Source organism: Desmodus rotundus, chromosome 4, assembly GCF_022682495.2.
Source record: "Desmodus rotundus isolate HL8 chromosome 4, HLdesRot8A.1, whole genome shotgun sequence".
Classification (NCBI taxonomy): domain Eukaryota; kingdom Metazoa; phylum Chordata; class Mammalia; order Chiroptera; family Phyllostomidae; genus Desmodus; species Desmodus rotundus.
In genome coordinates, this window is record NC_071390.1 from 123399648 (window position 1) to 123420033 (window position 20386).

The window sequence follows — 20386 nt, forward strand, 5'->3', positions numbered from 1 at the left end:
TTAGGGAGTAAAACTATATATGCAAAAATAATGTTAGAGAAAATTATATATTTTAAAAGGGCAAGTCCTTTATCAGATGCAAGGAAAAATCTTCCTTGGGGATTAAAGTAATAATTTCTTCATTAATAATTGTCCATAAAACCTAGGAAGTAAATATGAAGGATTCCTAAGCAATAAGAACTGGTAAAAATGGGTTTTTAGTATGGCTCTTGATGACAAATTTGCAGCAAGTAAAAATAGCCTTAGCTTATCTCAAAATGGATTGCCTATCTACTCATAAATCAACAACAGAATCTGAAACCCTAGTGTACATGTCAAGAAAACGCTAGAATTTACAGAGTTGGTCAACATTATGATCTCTAATGAAGTTTTTTTTTAAATTTTGAGATTGTTTTAAGATGGTGGCTTTCTGCAAATTATGAATTTTACTTAATTGGGAAACTAAAATTTATTTTTAAAATAATTCAAAGTCTCTACATTGAAAAAAATGAAAGTATTCAAATCTTTGGAGGTCAGCAGAACAAATTTATAAAGAAATAATAAGTAACATTTATTTATATATCACTTTAAACACCCCTGAAACTAATTAGCACTCTAACGAGAACTGAAGTTGATTACGTATAATTACAACAAGTGCTCCCCTCTGGTGGGAGAGGTCGACAATGCAGGCGGCTATGCGTGTGTGTCGGCAAGGACTGTAAGGCAAATCTTGGAATCCTTCTGAATTTTCATGTGAAGCTAAAACTGGTCTGAAAAGCAGTCTTTAAAAAAATGACTGCATAATGTCTAACATTATAGCCAATTTTTAAATGCTTAGACTTAAAAGTTCAGTCAGCTGTTAATGTTATGTGATCCAATGTTTTCAAAAAGAAAATAAATGTATATTTGTTTTAGACCTAATTAGTAAAAAATTCCTTACAGAGAATAAAAGAGGCTGTGGTGGTAGTGGAGTGGTTCATCAGCAAAAATTAAACGGTTTGCTCTTAATATAAGGGTTAACATCAATTTCTAGCTAAAATCGATTAAGCCATGATGGCTGAGGATTCAATTTAAAAATGATAGGAAAGCTAGCTTGTATTTTAAAAGTATCATTTAAATTAAAAGACTCCTTAACCAAAGAGTTGCCATTTTTGACAAAACAGCCCCCCGCCTCAGCTACATTTATGGTTCAATCCTGTGAATTTGTCCACATGTACAACTTTACACACTCCCATATAGAACAGTCACTTTTAAGTTGAAACAAGAACTTGAGATGGAAATATTATCATTATTTTTTCTATAATGTTCACCTTATTTAATTGTGGAAACTTATGAAGAAAATATAATTTGAAGTCAAAATGTTATTGGTTTCTTTCTAAGAACATGGTAAAACATACCTGAAATATGTCTAGTTCAGGAAAATACCACACTTCTGGCATTTTTTTCTGAGAGCTAAAATAAACCTGCATGTAACGCTTTTGCTCTAAATTCTGACTCTTTTCTTCTGACTCTGCTACTCAGAGCCCCTCAACATTTGGGCAGAGGCACATATGAAACTCAAATTTAAAGTCAAAATAAAACTCAAATTTAAGTAAAACCTTAAAGTAGAAATAAAAAGTGCAAACTCAGACAGACTTGCACCTAAAAAAAATAATAATACTCTGAAATTCCACTACCCACTTATAGATGTGATGTATGAACCAAAGTAAAACTGAGAAGTACCCTTGACATAAGGCTCATTAGAAGCTTTATTTTTGTTTGATTTTTCTTTTTCCTTTAGGTTATAACATTCTGTTTTCCAGGATATATAAACCAAAAATATTAAAACATGGAGGAACCATAAATTTAATTCCAAAGCCGAATGTAAAGCAAAATTAAGTATTTTCCTCTGAACATCAATCAAGCGAACTTTTCAAGGGTACCACATGCAGTATTTGTGGTGGTATGGATGCACCTAAAAAGATAACACACACACTCACAGATAATGTATTAGATCTTCTACACGTCATTCTAAGGAATGCCTACAAAATAGCGTTCTTTAGAGACAGTGTTAGAAATTCGCACACCTGGAGACAGAGAAAATAGGAAGCCTCGGGTCCTACAAGAGTGCTAAGAAGCCCTTGTCACCTGACCACAGGCTCTTTTCATTCCCAGATCTACCAAATTTACAGAAAGGGAGGCTCACATTTGTGCTGAGAAAGAGAAAGATCATGGCTGGACCACTTAAAAATAATAATTAGGTAATAAATCAATGAATTTTAGAAGTATTTCAAGAAACAGTTTTCTCTCCCTAATTTACAATTCTGTTATTATGTACACAAAGTTTCCCCCATTACTTGGGAATTCTTTTGCTCTGAATAATCAAAATTTTCTCCACTGCAACCAAAACACATTGCATTCAATCATAGTTTATCTCTCCTCTATTCGAATGTATTCTCCCAGAAGTATATATAATAACGGCATTTACTCATTTGAAGAGAAATTGTTTATTATTAGTAATCACTTAACCCATAAAATTATGTCTTGTGATAAAATAATGATCTGCATCAATGTAAAGCCAATTAATATAAAACATTGAAGAATAATGATAATGTTTCACTGACACTATGAAGTTCAGACACTGAAATTCAGATAAATTTTCAATTTGTGTTTATTTAATTTAAGGAATTATATGTCTCTTTATATTTAATACTAATGAATACTAAATTTCAAAAATCTATCATCAGCTTTGGGAACAACTACAATGTAATGGAATCTAAAATAGTCAAACAAGGCAGATCATGAAAACTGACTGTTACAGGGAAAAGGGATCCACTTTTCTTCTCTTTCATTTTGTTTTTTTGATTTTCTATAGAGGCCATGAATGTGCAAAAACTATGAAATTATTGTCATGAAATAAACAAATATATAAATTTGTTCCCTTCCCAGAAATATATGGAACACTAGAAAAATAGTAACAGTGAAAACATTAATGGATGTAAATACATTCACTGTAAATGTTGAAATTAGGTGTTTAATATTCAGAATTATAATTATATAATTATCTGATCATGTAATTAATACTAGTTAAGGACACTCACTCATAAAATAACATGGCAACTGCTTGAAAATCCTAGCTGAAAGAATGGTTTTATATTTGACACTTGATCAGATTTGCCAACCCCCAGTTTCCTATGTTCTTGTAATGTCTTGTCTTTTATTGTAAATGACCTACACATTGGCCTTTGCAGCTTAGTGGGGCAAGTCAGAACAGTGGTGAAAGTGTCATTGACCGCATGTTCATGTGATTAGAAAGCTGGCTTGGAAGGAGAAGAATAAAATTTACCAAGAACAGGGAAACAAATTGATTAAAGTTATGTTTGGCTACCATGAACACTAAAAGAACTCAAAATAAAAGTAAAAAGTCTGTGTGTCTTAGGTGTTGAATTTGGAATTAAGGAAAATGGATGCTTCTCACAATGAATGATAAAAGAGCCTTCAAATTTTTCAGTGCTTACTCAAGAAGACTGAAATACGGTGAACAATTTTATTGGAAAATTAAGCATTATGCCTGATTTAGGGGGAATGGTATTAGAATGGAACAGGCTCCACCAGGATTTCTTCAGAATGGTGAGAGTTAGCATCACCAGATATTCGTGGGTTTTCTTACTTGTGCATGCCATTGTGGGTGGATCAGACTCCCTCCTGAAATAATCCTTTTCACAGACACAAGAGGTTGAAGCTTCCTCATGGGTGTAACTGTGAGGTGGACATTTGCTGCAGCTCTGGCTGTGAGGTGAGGCTTTGAAGAACCCAGGTCTGCACACTGTCAAAAGAAATAAGAGACTAAGCTTTTCCCTGTAACAGATGCGGTGTTTGTTCTGTGAGTAATGTCATTATTTTGACTGGTATACACAGATTACATATAACACAATCTTTGCATTAATTTCAATTTTTCTTTCATAAGCTTCTGAATCATAAACACCAGGCTATTCATTCAGATAAACAAATATTTAAGTATTTATAATTAAAGATATTTGAAATGTTATGTATATTTAATGATTTTTATGCTACAGGAGCCTATAAGGAATTATATTATAACATGTAGCAAAGACTTATTTGTATTTAAACTGAAGCAATGCTTTGAATATAATTTTCATTTCCTGTAATAATACATCTTATGTTGAACAAATGCAAATTTTCTACTATGCTCACAAAATGGTGTGGTACACAGTAAGTGCTCACAATTGGACATTTAATTAATTAATTAATTAATTAGAAGTTGTTAAAGTCTTTGAAGTTCTGTTAGATTGGGGGAATGCATAAATGAGCTGGTGCACTATTCGCATTATGTTGATTTCAGGAGGAGTTCGATTTTAGGCCTTTTTTTAACCTTTTACTGCACTTGGGATTTCTTTTTTCTTTAACGTACAGCTATTCTAATACTGGTCATACTTAAATTACTTATAATTATCTATAAAAGACAGAAAATGTGTCTCATTTCATTTTACATTCATAATACTCATCACGGCTGTGATTACAGTACAGATTCATAAATTGTTGTGTAGTGCTCAAATGAATGAATGGCATGGCATGAAGTTTGTGACTGAACTATTTAGAATCACATAAAGAAAATGTTCTCTGATATTTTTGTTATCATTTCTAAGCTGGTGTTCAGGTAAATAAGTGCTAATAAAGTAATTTTTTTTATTCTGTTCATTCCCTAAACTTTTGTCTTTCTTTCTCCTCATATGCTAATGAAGTCAAACTTCAATATTCCAATTGCCCAGTGTGAGCCAATTGAAAGCCAATGGAAACCAAGCTAAAGGTTTGATTACTTTTTGAGGCTTAGTTTACATAGAGATAATAATCATCTATATTTTTCTGTTCTTAAAGTTCACTGTATATATATTTAAGAACATTTATTCATGAATAAATAAGTGCTGAAGCTCTAAGGTAAACTTGCATTTCAATAAAAAATGCAATGAATTAGAGCTAAATTTCATGTGCTATAAATGATCTGGGATTTTAGTAATCCATGCAAAGGTGTTCTACCATCACTATAAATAATCAGGACCTGACAAAATTGAGAAGGTACTTTTCTCTGTAGATCTAATTATAGTGATAGTAAAGCCTTAATGCTCTTACAAATTCGGAGAGTGTGAAGAAAGATAAGAGCTTTTTGATAGTATTAAGAGCATTCTTGCCGTTAAGTGATTAGGAAAATATTTAAAATATCATTTTTCTTATAATAGGATTGCTGTACCAGCCAGTACCAGCCATAGCTAAGTTATCCAATTTTCTTCTTTTATCCTTTTATTCCCACGTTAAACACTATTTGCTTTCAAAGATGTGAAGTGTCAATCCACTCATTCTGCATATTTAAAATTCATGTATCGTTCATAAGACAGAAGCCATGTCTTTTCTTTTTAATAAGTGCCCTTTTAACTTAAGACTTTATATGATATCATGTGTAAAGTTGCTGTTCAACCAGCCCTCCGTGGGAACTTTGGAAATAGGAAATAATATAAATGTAAATAAAAAAGATGATACATGTATCTTTATGTTCAATAGTCTTAACAGAATTCTTTCAGCAGGTGTGGTAAGCCAGAAATTTTGCTTCCTACTGGGTTACAGAGATAAACAAGATAGAAATGATGCTGCCTTTATAAGTATTTCATAAATAATTATAAATATCATTATGCTATGAAAGAGAGCTATCAGATCGAACATCAGAAATCTACTGCATTTATTTTTTTAATCCTTACCTGAAGACATTTTCTTCATAGCTTTTCAAGAGATAGCAAAGAGGAAGAGAGAGAGAGAGAGAGAGAGAGAGAGAGAGAGAGAGAGAGAGAGAGAGAGAGAGAGAGAGAAGGAGAAGAATCATCAGTGTGAGAGAGAAACATCGACTGGTTGCTTTCTGTACTCGCTGGCCTGGGTGTTGTATGTGCCTGGACTGATGGCACATCAAGGCACATGCCCTGACCAGGAACTGAACCTGCAACCTTTCAGTTTATGGGATGATGCTCCAACCAACTGAGCCACACTGGCCAGGGTGACATCTAACATAAACTGGAATATCAAAGACGACTTTTGTAAGGAAGCTGAATCTCTACTGAGTTGTAAAAGATTAGTAATATCACCCAGTTGAATAGGAGTATTGCAGTGCCTTAGAGGGAAGAATCCTTTAAAGGACTGAAAAAGGTGGGGAATAAATAGGGAGATTGGGGAGGCTACATAATAAATCAGGCAGATCATAGGACTAAAGTGGCCGAGATAAAGTCAGACAGGAAAGGAGAAACCAGGTCACAAACACCTTATAATTGTTATTATTTGGGATTTCTATTTATGAATAAAAGCAGGTCATCACACAAATATAAGCAGGGAAATAATAAGATCAAAGTGGTTTTAAAGAGATGATTGAACAGCAGCATGGGTAACAGACTGAAGAGAAGCATGGATGGAGGCAATTGGCCTTTATTCCTATTGCATTAATTCAGAAAGGGAGTCTTGCATTACCAGTGTGGTTCCAATGGTCATAGATGAGAGTAGGTGAATTCGGGAGATAAGCACGAAGTGAAATGAACAAGATTTTATGGTATATTTAATGGGTCAGATGAGTGAGTAAGATTCTAAGAATGACTCTGAAGTGTTTGCCTTAAACCACACAGGATACACTGCTGCTGTTTTCTGAGATAGAAAACACTAGATATGAAATGTGCTTGTGGGAAGATAATGATTATGTTTAAAGAATTTTTTAAATTTGAGGTTAGCTGAAGAAATCCACAGAGACACAGAGAGGAAAACTGTGGGATTCAATGTTGTCCAATAAAAATACCACAAAACCACAATTTTTCATTGCTTTCATATCACAGTCCCAAATCCAAATGGGATATACAAATGTCTGTCCAGAAAGTGTCCAGCCATGTACTATGAAAAGGAGACATTTGTTGAAGAAGATACGAGAAACATTGTACCTAGGACAATGACTGCTCAGTCCCTTCAAAGTAGGCACCTTGGGAACTCACACAGTTCTCCCAGGGGCCATTAGCTGCCCTGTTGTATTTTCCTTAATCTCATTGACAGTCTGATATCTCTTCCCTTTCAAAGGTGATTCTAGTTTTGGGAAAGTCACAAGTCATAGGGTGCCGAATCTGGGCTATAGTGGAGCTGAGTCACCTAGGTGATTTGCTGTTTCACCAAAAAATGTGATGCATGAGCAGGTGCATAGCTGTGGCCTTTTGTATCATCCAGATAGTTTCTGCGGAGGAATGTTCAAGCTTAATGCAAAATATGATGCAGATTCATTGCTTTCCTCGCTAATCATTTTGAATGTGATGGTCACACAGTACACATGTTCACTCAGAGGTGTCTACCACCCCCACTGACTAGTACAGTGAAGTCATCACTGTTCATGCACGTACATTCCATTCCACTCTCCTAGGCTGCCAGGTTACATCAATGTTGTACAAACCGTGTACATTCTCATTTTATTGACAATGGTTGGACTTTTTCCAGACAGACTTAGTACAACACTTGTAGACAATTGTTGTATTACTTCCTTAGTTAACTTTAGTTCCTAGCATTAACATGATTATTTTTAACTTCACCTCTTTCTTCTAAATCCTTGCAAGTTCTGTTCCTTTGTGACTCTCAGCTGGTATGCAACGAGGGACCTAAAAAAACTGAAATTATCTTCTGGAGGGCAGGCACCTTAAGTACAGGCTTCCTCAACTGTTTGAAGACTCTTTCAAAGTGCTTGCCCACTTCATGATGGGTGATTTAGGGATGCACCTGCCCACACCAGGCTGAGTGTTCAGAAGTTTTTGACCCAAAATGGCATATCCCCTGTGCCCCAGCCTCTATTCACCTGATCTCTCCCTGAGCCATGTTTTTTTTTGTTTCTCCCATTAAAAAAAAGTACTCAAAGGGAAACGTGTTGTTGAAGTGGAAGAGGTGAAGTGGCACAAGCTCTAAAAGGCATCAAAATCAGCAAGTTCAAAAACAGTTTAGAGCAGTGGAAAAAATGTCTCTATAGGTGTATTGCATCAAATGGAGAGTCCTTACTGAAGTTGAAACATGTAAGGATAAATACACAATTTTTAATAAATAAATTCTGCTTTTTGGGGAGGTCCCCCTCATATTTGTCTGTGTGCTGTGAAAATAGTAGTGATCAGAGAGGAACTTCATCATTTTTCTACCACAAAATCTCCAAACTTATATACACTTATACTTACCTTCTTTACCTATCTTCCTGTTAAAATGGACCTGTGTCCTTGTTCCTATGCCTTCCTCCCACACACACCCCTAGTCAGTCATTCGCGTCAGCCCAATATATTTTTCCAGAATTTTGGAATGAAAGCAAAGCAAAGCAAAACAAAGAACAACGACACAACTATCCATCTTACTTGATCCTAATTATCCCTGTAGCTTCCAAATAGTTTTGTTCCCTTTCAGAACATGATTTCCTAAGTTATTTTCCATACATGCATCTCTAGCTCCTCATTTTAAATCACACACTGGTGCACTCCACTCCAATAAAACTACACAACCAGAACTGCTTTCGTTAAGATTCAGTCATCCTGTTGCCACACTGCTCAGCAGCATTTGATCCAGCCATCTTTGGGGAAAACTCTAGTTAATTTTATGACAAAATGCTAGCATAGCCTACATATTTACGCACAATATGTAAGAATCCTTTCAAATGCAGTCTCCTGCAACACTCATCATCTCCATCCATACTAATCTACTTATAATTTCCTGCACTTTGGGAACATCTCTATCTGCCTCTGAATATTGCAGGGAAAGCATTCCAGGTCAACAGACAGGAAACATGAGTCACACACACATACACACATGCACACACGCACAAAAGGGGCTTGTTCTCCACCACCATAAGGAACCTGGATTTAACATGAATATATTTGGAATACATTGTAGGTATTATTTATTTATTTGTTATTTTTTATTGTGCTCTTTCTGTCAAGCACTGTGACAAGAAATGTTTGCACAGTGGTGAGAAAATAACAATTGTACACTACAACCTGAAGTTACAGGATATTTGGGGAAACAAAAAAATCAAAACGAGCAAAACTGACTTTTTACATTTTAATCATGACAAGATAAACAAATAACTACTTTGGTAAGTAGTAAGATTTATCTAAATTCCACCTTGATCTGTTTCATTCAAAATAAAGTTTCTGGAGCAAAGTTGTTTCACGTGATACTTGTACATTACCTAAACATTATTTGGGAAATACTATGCAAGTTCATGTAAGTGGGCAAGGAGTAAGAGGGAAAAAATGCATACTACATGAAGATAAGGCTATTTTGGCAAGCTGTAGAGGGGAGGAAACTATTTTTAGTAATTGTTGTTCTATCCCTGCTTTCTGGTTTATTTTAGTGCTACCTTGTCCATGATGCCTTTGCTGACCCCATGTTAAATAGAATTTTATTTAATCTTAAATTTAATTAATTTTAAATTTAATTTCCTTACACATCGTTTGGAACTTTGAACCATTTCTGTAGTGTTTGTCTTTGAAGATTGCAAAAATTTTGTCCTATGTTATGTATAGGAATCTCATCTGCTCCCAACTCATATAAACATTCCTTTTTTAAAATATTTTTAATTGTTCAGGCACAGTTGTCTCCATTTTCCAGTCACCACTTTACCTCCATCCCACCCACTCCCACCTCCCACCCTCAATCCTACCACCCTTGGGCTTTGTCCATGGGTCCTTTATACATATTCCTTGACCACCATTCCCCTGCTTTCCCCTGTTCTGAAATCTGTTCATTTGATTTTCATATATAGCATAGTCCCTCAAAGTGAGTACCTGTTTAGCAGTATTTATTGGTGAAGACAGTGCATTTGTGTATTCAGGGTTAAATGGCATGGCAGGAACTTAATAAAAGCTGGTTAACCTGAATTATTTAAATGTTAAGTCCAGGCAAGTAAAAAAAATAATATGTATTACATCTACACTGGCTACTTTAGTAGTTTTGCAGAAACTACCAACACTCCAGGTCTCATATTATTACTTTGAAAACAAGGATGTTAATGACACCTATTAAAATATAGTTCTTCAATATAGCCAGAAAAAGTATGTCATCAATATGAAAATTAATATAGGCTTTCGTTTGTTAAATTATGGGAAGGTGCTATATAATCTGATTAGGAACCTTTTTTTTTTTAAGTCCTTGAAATTACCAAAAATTGTTCAACTGATAATTTAGGATGTTTTTCACACTAAAAAAATATTCAGTTACATTTCTTTAGAGTTTCCAAAATATTTTGCCCTTAAAGGTCCATCACACTTGGATACCTAAGGAAATTAATTTTACAATTCACAACTGACACTCCAGAGCATGGTCACCAAGAAAATTTAAAAACAAGTTAATGTAGAAAACACAGTTTTAGTAATTTAGAATTTTATAATTCCCCCATTAGAATTAAAATGCATATACCATTTTTTAAATATAAGTATATAAAAGGAGAAAATGAAAATAAAAATGCGGACATTTATTTTCTATAGTATTCCAGATATAACTGATCTTCAAGCACGTTATTGAATGTATCCAATTATGCTTTATTAAGAGTGAAAGAAAATAACTATGAAAGCTATGTTTACCATAGTTCTATAATATGTGAACTATCAGAGGACATAATCAAAGTCAAATTTGCTTTTAAATAGATTTTTCAAAATGAAACACCCACATATAGCTTAGCCCATTTTAAAAGATGTGTTCATTAAGAAAAGCACCATAACTCAACATGCTGTAAGAAAATTACGACACAAAATATATCCAATAATATTTATGTCAAACTTTATCCATGAGAGCAGATTTATCCTCATATTTAAAATATCTGTCAGTATAAAAATAGGTATTGGGTTAGAACACCGATACATTTAAGAAGATTTTAAACTTGTAACTCTAAAATTAGGCAATACCTCTTCAAAGCAAATAAAGAGAAAAAAGAAAAACTATTTAAACATATTTAAATGGCAAGTTAATTGAAATATAAGTTTAAATTACTGAAAGACATAATGGCTAACTCTAATATTAGAAAATAATATTACAGAAAAAATATTAAATACATTAAATCTGTCTGTACTGATATATTTTTCTGCCCATCAGTATATGAGTAGCTAAAACAACTATGGGACATTTATACAATGGAATACTACCCGGCAGTAAAAAAGAAAAATTTACCCTTTGCAACAGCATGGATGGGCCTGGAGAACATTGTGCTAAGTGAAACAAGCCAGCCTGAGCAAGACAAGTATCATACAATTTCACTCAGATGTGGAATCTTATAAAAAAACTGAACCAACAAGAAAAATAGAGAAAGACTCATAGATAGATAGCAGGATGACAGCTAAGGAGGGGGAGGTTAGAGGGTGGAAGAATCAAACAAATAAAAAAGGGCTCATGGAAATGGACAACAGTTGGTGATTGCTGGATGAAGGGGATACAAAGGGACTAAATGGTCTTGGAAAAAATACAATAAAAAATCCAGGGGATGTCTGGATTATAAAACATTGAGAAAATGGACTTTTAAATTATTCTTTTGGGAGAACTTAATTGAAAATGTTTTCAAAATGTTTTCATGGGTTAATTGACTATCCAAAGTCTATAATTCATTTATGCTTTCACAAAATTCATATTTATATTTTGTAAGTTTAAAGCAAAAACCCATGTTTTGGAGAATGGGTTTACTATGGGAACTTCTATAAAAGGAGAAATCTGTGGATAATTAACTCACTAAAAGCCATAACAAATTTTAGTATTTGTTTATTGACAACAAAACATACGACCTTCTCTACCTTGTCTTATTTTGAATATGATGAAAAATTAACTACTTATAAAATACCAAGAAATATTCTTGTATCAGCCTTCATTATTCAGTAGTTCTGTCATGTGCTTTTCTGAACAACACTCATAGTATGAATGTTTATTGCCTAGATAGGTGGAATGAACAGTTTAAATATTAAGCTGGATGACTTATCCTGTAATTGAAAGAAAAGCTTATGGTCCCTGTATTTGATTTCAACTATCCATTATTTATTTTTTAGATCAGACAGTGAAACCCGCCCAGTTTGTTTAACTCATTTATGTATGGTCATAAAATAACTCCAATTTCAGATCATGAAGTGAGTATGTTCCAGTTAATGCAATAAAATTTCTTTGAAGGGACAAAAGCATCTAAGGCAACCTTTGTTATAAAAGTATTTGGAAGATCTGGCTCAGAAAGTTGGCCTTAACAATTAAGGTTATAAGAGTATTTTCTGCAATAAAAAATTCTCCCTCTATCATTGAGCATTAACTTAGAAGACACTACTATCTGTGTAACAAAATTATATTTCCTTTGCTAATGATGAAAAAGTACAGAAAATATGTAATGTTTTGGAATAAAGAATTATTATTTGTAATATATGTAGTATAAATGCATTAGCTATTAATTTCTCCCAGATTCATTATCATTTGAGATTACAGTATTAACAGTGCAGTTCTTTAAAAAGCATAGATAGATATAGAAGAATTAACTATATCAAGTATCCAAAAACTCTATTTTACCTTAAAAAATTTTAAAACCCCTTATTTGAGATAAAGCACACTTAGAATGTTAGATATCATATCTGTAGTTATGAATGTACATATAATGAAGGAAGTATCAGAGAAAACATAAGACATACAATTGTTCTAAACCTGTTTTCTCCAAATTGTAGTCTGAAAATTAAAATGAATTAAGCCATTTTGTAAATGATCAAGCCATATCTATAAAATGTTCTTCTAAATTGAAAGTCTGTAAATTAGCAAAAGCAGCTGGATAATGCATTTCATTTGGCAAAAGCAGTCATTTATCTGTCCCTAATTTTCAGTGTGCAAGTGTCCTACTGGGTCTCAAATTAAACAATTTCAGATGTCAACATTTAGGGGCATAATTTTTTATTCACAGAATGGGAAATGTGTGACCAAAATAATTTGGTGAAGACTCTCTTTTGACAATATACCTTATTTCTAACACCACACCCAGGCAAACTCTCAAATATATTTCATGGCAGTATATATTATATTATTTTTATTTTTATATGTTTAGCTCACATATATTTTCTTCCTAGTTTAATATGATCAGTAGTGTAGACTTATTCAATCATACCCAGTGTTTATTTTTATGTGTTAGCTATCTAGCAATCTCAATTTCAAATCCAGAATGGATTTTGGCTTTGTTTCGGAAGCCAGAGTAGAAAGAAAAAAAGAAGCTACAAAAAAACAAACAAACAAATAAAAAAACCCTCCAAATGGCTAATCTCAAGGGACGATTAGAAAGCAGATTCTTTATTTTGTAATATGGAAACTCAGACTTCAACGTTATAGTCTTAACCCAAATAAGATTATACATTTTTTAAATTTTTATTTCTTGATTGTAGAAAGTGTTGAAGGAGACTTGTTGTTCCTCTTATCCATGCCTTCATTGGATGATTTTCATATGTGCCCTGACCGGGGATCAAACTCACAACCTTGGCATACTGGGCTGATGCTTTAACCAACTGAGCTACCCAGCCAGAGCCTAAATGAGATTACATTTTAAAGCATTTTAAAGTATTATATTTATACTTTTTTCATTGCCCCTCATGATTGCCATTGTGTAACCATCTCTCTGAACATTCTCTTTTTTATAACCACGTGACATAAAAATGATAACTTAAACATACCAATAAAACAAACTGGCATATTTTCAGCATGTCCACAAGTGTCAGTCAGTGAGTGAAACTATATGCAGATTCAGGTCATTTAATTAACTTAACAACAGTAAACTCAGCAGTATTACTACTTCCATTTTATATATGCAAGGCTAAGCAACATACCTAATTTCTTACAACCAGCCAGTAAGTGGAAAATCTGGGATATTAGTGCGTGAATCTGGTAACATAGGTAAGCTTTCTTACCATTGCTCCTCTCTCTTCCTAATAGGTCCTGAGGTGCCACCTTCTTTGTTTCTGGAAAATAGCCACTCTGCCTAATTAACTGTTCTCAAGGACTTAATATTATAATTTTAGAACACTTTCTTCTAAGAGACTATAATTTTATTAATATCAAATGACTAACCTAATAGTTATAGGCAACAGAAGCTGTTAAAAACATGTGTATGTTATAGAGCCTCAAGGTTCACATTTCCTTCTTCTTTTTCACCTTTATTTTGTTTTACATTTTCACATCATGAACCTCCCACATTGACATTTATTTTTACATCATGAAACCTATAATATTGATACTGAAGGAAAAGCATTTTTATGAGCTAATATTTTTGTCTTCCTGAAAATCCATATGTATAGCCACAGTCCCCCGTGCGATGACATTGGAGAAGAGGCTTTGGGAGGCAACTGGGGTTAGATGAGGCCATGGTGGTAGGGCCCTCATATGGGATTAGTGGTCTCTTAAGCAGAAGGGGAATTTCTTTCTGTCTCTCTCTCTGTCTCTCTTTGTCTCTTTCTGTCTGTTTCTCTGTCTCTCTCTCTGTCTCTCTCTCTCTTCCCCCCTCCCACAGATGTACTGAGGAAAAGCCAAAGACAGATACCTGCAAGCCAGGAAGGGAGCCTTCACTAGGAACAGAATCAGCTGCCACTTTGATCTTGGACATCCCAGACCCCAGAATTGAAATAGACTTCTGTTGTTTAAGCCCCGCAATCTGTGTGGTTGTCAGGGCAGCCCAAGCTGACCAATATCATTATTCAAAGAAAGATGTGTAAGTGTAGGGCAGGGTGGGAGAATGGTCGTTAGTTTGGGATGACATGGATTAAATCACATCTTTTCAAGAATTATCTTTATGATAAATATTTAAACTCTCAATATAGTTACCTCAAGAACATCTCTCAAGAGCATATGGGTTAACACACCATCAATCTTTTCTAAAGCATATTTATGGGATGAATAGTTATAATGATCAGTTTTTACATTTTAAAATATCCTTATGGTAATAGTAAAATTATGTTAATGAGACTATGTCAAAGGTTTATAAATACTAAGTTCTGAAAATTTTTACTGAGCATACTGTAAAATACAGTGTGTGTGTTTTTCTGTTTGTGTGTGTATCTCAATAAGACCCTCAGAAGTATTAGAATTATTTAATTTCTTTCCAATCAATGTCCCTAATTCTATAGATAGTTTTAATCTTATAAAAAAATGAAGAATTAACTTAATTTCAACTATTATAGGAGAAGTTTTAAATATCTTAGCTGAGCTCTGGCTGGTGTGGCTCAGTGGATTGAATGCTGGCCTGCGAACCAGAAAGTTGCTGGTTTGGTTCCCAGTCAGGCACATGCCTGGGCTGTGAGCTGGGTCCCCAGTTGGGGGCATGTGAAAGGCAACCAATTCATGTTTCTTTCCCTGTCTTTCTCCCTCTTTTCCCTTCTCTCTAAAAATAAATAAATAAAATCTTAAAAGAAAAATTAGCTGACATTGTGAATAATTTATATAACATTTTTCAGGAACTCAGTTACTCTATTGATATATAACATCATTCCTTAGAATCTCAGACTAATTACTTTGGTGTTCAAATAATACATGTTGCATTAAAAAATATTTTGTATAATTTCATTTATTTCCAAAATTCTTGACAAAAAATCTAATTTTCCCAATTAATTGGCATACATTTTCCATCTCTGTTACTTCTTTTCTAGTCTATCTGTTTTTCTGTGCATTCCAATCTAAAGCACAGTGTGGGGTTATATGTGCATATGTACACTAATTCATTTTACTAAGGGTTATTGAATTCTATGAGCCAGGCATGTACTATTAAGAAGTATGCATAGGAGTAAAAAGACAGAACTTGATGGATAGTAAAACAGGAATTCATGAAAACAAAAAATTGGAAGAGTACTCAATGGTGAGAAGTAGAAAGGGATAACACTAGGCTGCCTCAGAAAAGTAATGTCTATTTTTAAATGTGAATAAAAAGATCTCTTGCCCTCTCTGTTGTGGCTCAGTGGATTGAGTGCCAGCCTTCAAACCAAAGGGTCATCTGTTTAATTCTTCATCAGGTCGCATCCCTGGATTGGAGGCCAGTTTGCCAGTAGGAGGCTCGCAAGAGGCAACCACACATTGATGTTCCTCTCCCTCTCTTTCTCCCTCCCTTCCCTTCTTTCTACAAATAAATAAATAAAATCTTAAAAAAGTATTTCTTACTGAACAAAGTATAGGCAGCTAGGGTCTCATGGAGAAAGAGATGATTCAGCAAAGACTTAAAGGAAGTAAAAAAGTTATCTAAGAGTATATGTATCTTAGGAAGAGCATCCTTGATATTTCATGGCACAGAAAGGAGCCAGAGGACTGGAGCAGAGTGAGTGAAGTAAAGTGTATTAGAAGATGAGGTCAGATGGGCAATTGGCAACAGATCATGAAAGGCTCTGAGGCCTAGTAAAAATGTTTATCTTTGCTCAGTGAAGTGGCATAATAAGATTTTAAAAGATCACTGTTGTTTCTGTCTTGAGAACTAATTTTAGTAGATAAAGAGGGAAAGCAAGGAGAACAGTTGAAAGGCTACCACAATAATCCAACAGAAAGATGATGTTGGTTCAGTCCAGGGTGGTGGCGCTGAAGTGGTGCAAAGCCACTGGATGCTGCCTGTAGTTGGATAGAGACAACAGGATTTGTGGACTGATCGAAAGCGGAGTATAAGATCAAGACAGGAGTGCAGAGTGATTTTGAGGGACTAAAAGGGTGAATTTGTCCTCATCTAATACAAAAACACTTGCAGACAGCACAGGTTTTCCGGGGAATAGCAGTTTCAGATGTGCTGTGCGTGAAACATTTAAGGGACATCAACTATGCGGCTGGATAGATGATTCTAGAATTTGAGAGAGAAGTCTGGGCTAGAGTTAGAGTGAGTGTTTAAGGACTTGGGTCTAAAAGTCTCCATGGGATAGAGTGTGCATGGAGAAGAAAAGAAGGTTCTCCACCATGACCACCAACACATACAATCTCTGACATTGTTGGTTGTCTTTGGCTGGGTTCTTAGAATAGAAAGATACGACCAAGAGACTCAAAGCGTAGCTGTTAACTTTTCTTTTTCTTTTCATTTTTATTGTATTTTCCATTAGTTTTTATCCCCCTTTACACTCTGTATGTTATACTTATAAAACATACTGACAAGCAGACAGATTCATACTCAGCTCTGTGCAATGAGATGTCTGTACCCCAGCCTGCTATTATCCTTTTTTTTCCTTGAGAGGATTCTGGCTCTTTCAACCTCATCTCACAAAATGCAATAGCCAACTTTCTCTTTCCGCCTTTCCTTTTCGTTTCTGAAAAAAGATCCACACTTGGTTGGACCAATACCACCTGGCTTTGTTCCCTAACATGTTATCTTCAAAGATAGCCAAAACTGAATCATGTCTTAAATTGTCTGAGAAACACTTCCATTTTTTTCTCATTAAAATGTTAAAATGTTCCACCTTATAACGGCAAATTTAGAAAGAGAAAATTGGACTTTTTCCATTATCATTTAACCCCCTCATATTCCCTACCAACCCCCTGAGATCACCACACTGTTGTCCATGTCCATGAGTCCTTTTTCCTTTTTGCTCAATCCCTCCACCCCCAACCTCCTTCTCCTATAGCTGTTATCCTGCTCTCTATCTATGAGCCTGTGTCCATTGTGCTTGGCAATTCAGCTTGTTCATTAGATTCCACATATGAGTGAGATCACATGACATTTGTCTTTCTCTGGCATAATGGCATTTTTATAAAAAAAAATATGATGGCAATCAATAGGGTCAAAATTTTAAAAGATGGTTTTTTGGTAGGCAATCACTATGTCACAATACTTAAAATGCACTAAATCTATCATTAATAGTATTTACTATTAAGAATATTTAATATATCAGTAAGCACAGCATCGTCAATGAGAAGAGACAATACAGAAAAAACAAGTATAAAAATTATATGTCATAAACTATGTTAATGTTAATAGACATTTTTAGTGTAATGCCTGTAGTTTTCACATGGATTTCATAATAAATCATTTAAACATCATGAACATTAAACATAAAATACACCTAACTTTGTGTAAATCTACCCTGTATGCAAACTTTAAAAATTAATTTACTGGCAAAATCTGGGGAAAAAAGAACCCCAGTTTTTCAAAAGCCAGATGTCTGATGGTTTCCTAGAACTGAGTCTTTAGTTCTGTGACCCAGCATGCCACGTGGATTTGGCTCCAAGCCTCAGGGAAAGAGATGTTCTCAAAGTATGATGTGGTTTGGACAACTGGAGTAATTTGTGGTTAGGAAATATGACATTTGGGAGAATTTACTTTGATGATTTATGTCGTATGTGTTTGCTCTGCTTGCATTTTAGAGCTCTAGTCTAAAGTAGTAAGTTACGAATGCTGTTCCTAAGAAGCAACTACATATTCTTCATAGACTTTCATTTATGTGATCACGTATTAGGAATTCTTTATCTGTGTAAACTATTCCTCAGACATATTGCATATTTAAAGTTGAAAATAGAAACATTCTTAATGCGAATAATCATATTTTATAGCAAAGTATTTCACATAAAGACTTCTAAGCACTTCTGAATCATATTTTTTGTGTGTTTTGTTTCTTTATGGTCATTGTAACTTTGCCTAGAAACAGGAATCACCTGAATCAGTTGTTACACCATTTACATTTTTAGTAAGGTATTTCAATAATGTATCTTTGCCTAGTCTTTAAATTATTTTAATATGTATTATGATTTTTTTCATGATAAATCAAAAGTTCCATGGGAAACTACTTTTTATATTTATCTATATAATAAAAGTTAATATGTGACATTTATTGAATACTTACTACATTCCAGGTCCGGTCAGAAATGCTTTGCATACATCATGATACTGTACCTCCCATTTCATCCCTTTCCTCATGAATTATTTTCTTTTCATAACTAAGCATTCCCTCTTTATTGATTCCATCTCCCTCACTTTCATAGTTCCTGAAACTATTTTTTGTGATTCTTGTTGTACTTTCAAGTGTTAGCCCACTCTCCTGTATCCTCAGTGTCTTCCGCTTTCCCTCTCTCCTTTTGTTCTAATAAATACATGGCTCTCTACTGACGGCACTCACTGTCTAGTGGTAATTGTACCGCTCTCACGTGTTCTCCCACCAAAGGGCTGCCATATGAGGGAGCTGTCCTCTTGCTTTTCACTGAGTTTTCTAGACCATTCTCCCCGTGACAGTTTTTATTTTCTGTTTTAGGTGCTATAAGAATGCCTATAGTATCTTTTTTGAACCTATGTTTTTGGGGGCAGGGGGCAAAGACATTTAAGTTCTACTCTCTCAGCAAATTTCAATGATGCAATTATTAACTATCGTCGCCATGAGAGTAAAAGCGAAAGATGAAACCTGGAATGTACAAGTTTTCTTTATTTTTTTTTTAATATGCCCTAGTCCACAGTATAATTCCTTCCAATGTATAGATTACTTCGTGTGTCCAAGTTTCTGCCAAGTTAAAGAAAGCTTTATGGAAATGCCAAACCTAAGCTACTCGGGTCCTGATCATTTGAGAGTCACTGTTGCTTACGTTTGCTCAACGGGGATGCAAAAGTAAACATTTCCCTTTCTCTTCATTATGTAATGCAGCTACCATTCCCCCCCTGATGAATCCATTTCCCATTGCCAGCCATAAATGTGTTGTAAAGTACTAGCCTGCAGCAAGTTCAGCAGCAGATGTTCAACCCACTATTTGTGCTTCTCAGATTTAGAGCTGCCAGAGCTTGATTTGTGAAGCTACAATTCTGAAAGTCATTATGTAACTCAACTTCTTCCTTCTTTTTAAATTTCATAGTCCATCGAAAAATTATTGTTATTTAACAAATAGTTGTAAATCTCAAAACAGATTTTTGAAACTTAAACCAACATAAAAAAGTCTAAGACTTCACTAGCTAATTTAAAATTGCCTGGGTAGTTAAAAAATACGAGGTCTGTCCTGGCACTGCCTCTAATGTGTTCTGAATTTTCCAGGGAGGCTCTGGATAGGGGTTCTCTCTTTCCTCCCCCATCTCCTGGGTTCTTCTAAGTAATTGATTACTATAAATGAACTCTACAAATATTCATCTTATCAATAATTGCACGTGGCTTATTCAAAGTCAACATTCTTTTATACTTTTCTCATCAGTCCCAACTATTTTCCATACTGGTAAGCAAAAGAATTCTCTGTATCTTAAAATATAATTAAAAGAGCAATCTTGATCCTTTCCAAATCAACTCTGCCATCAAAATTAGCTATCTGGAGTACTGAGTATTACAATTCAATTTTTCATAACATGTGGTCTGAGCTCTGTGGTTCTGGGGAACAGGTTAAAGTATCATCCAGTTTGTCCAATATTCACATTAAAGAAAACTCCGTGTCTCCTATTACACAAATGGAATAAGAATCTTAG

At 34.4% G+C, this 20386-nt stretch overlaps 1 protein-coding gene across 6 annotated transcripts in view; it reads right to left on the reverse strand.

Annotated features, from left to right (window-relative positions):
* The window catches only part of EPHA5 (EPH receptor A5), a 322354-nt gene that overhangs the window by 164000 nt on the left and 137968 nt on the right, over positions 1-20386 (reverse strand). For 5 of the 6 annotated variants that reach the window (XM_045185762.3, XM_024577634.4, XM_024577652.4 and 2 more), the window contains exon 4: positions 3629-3784. The exons of the other annotated variant lie outside the window; for it this stretch is intronic. In XM_045185762.3, the coding sequence (XP_045041697.2) occupies positions 3629-3784 (156 nt within the window). The remainder of the gene's footprint in view (positions 1-3628; positions 3785-20386) is intronic. 6 annotated transcript variants of the gene reach the window in all.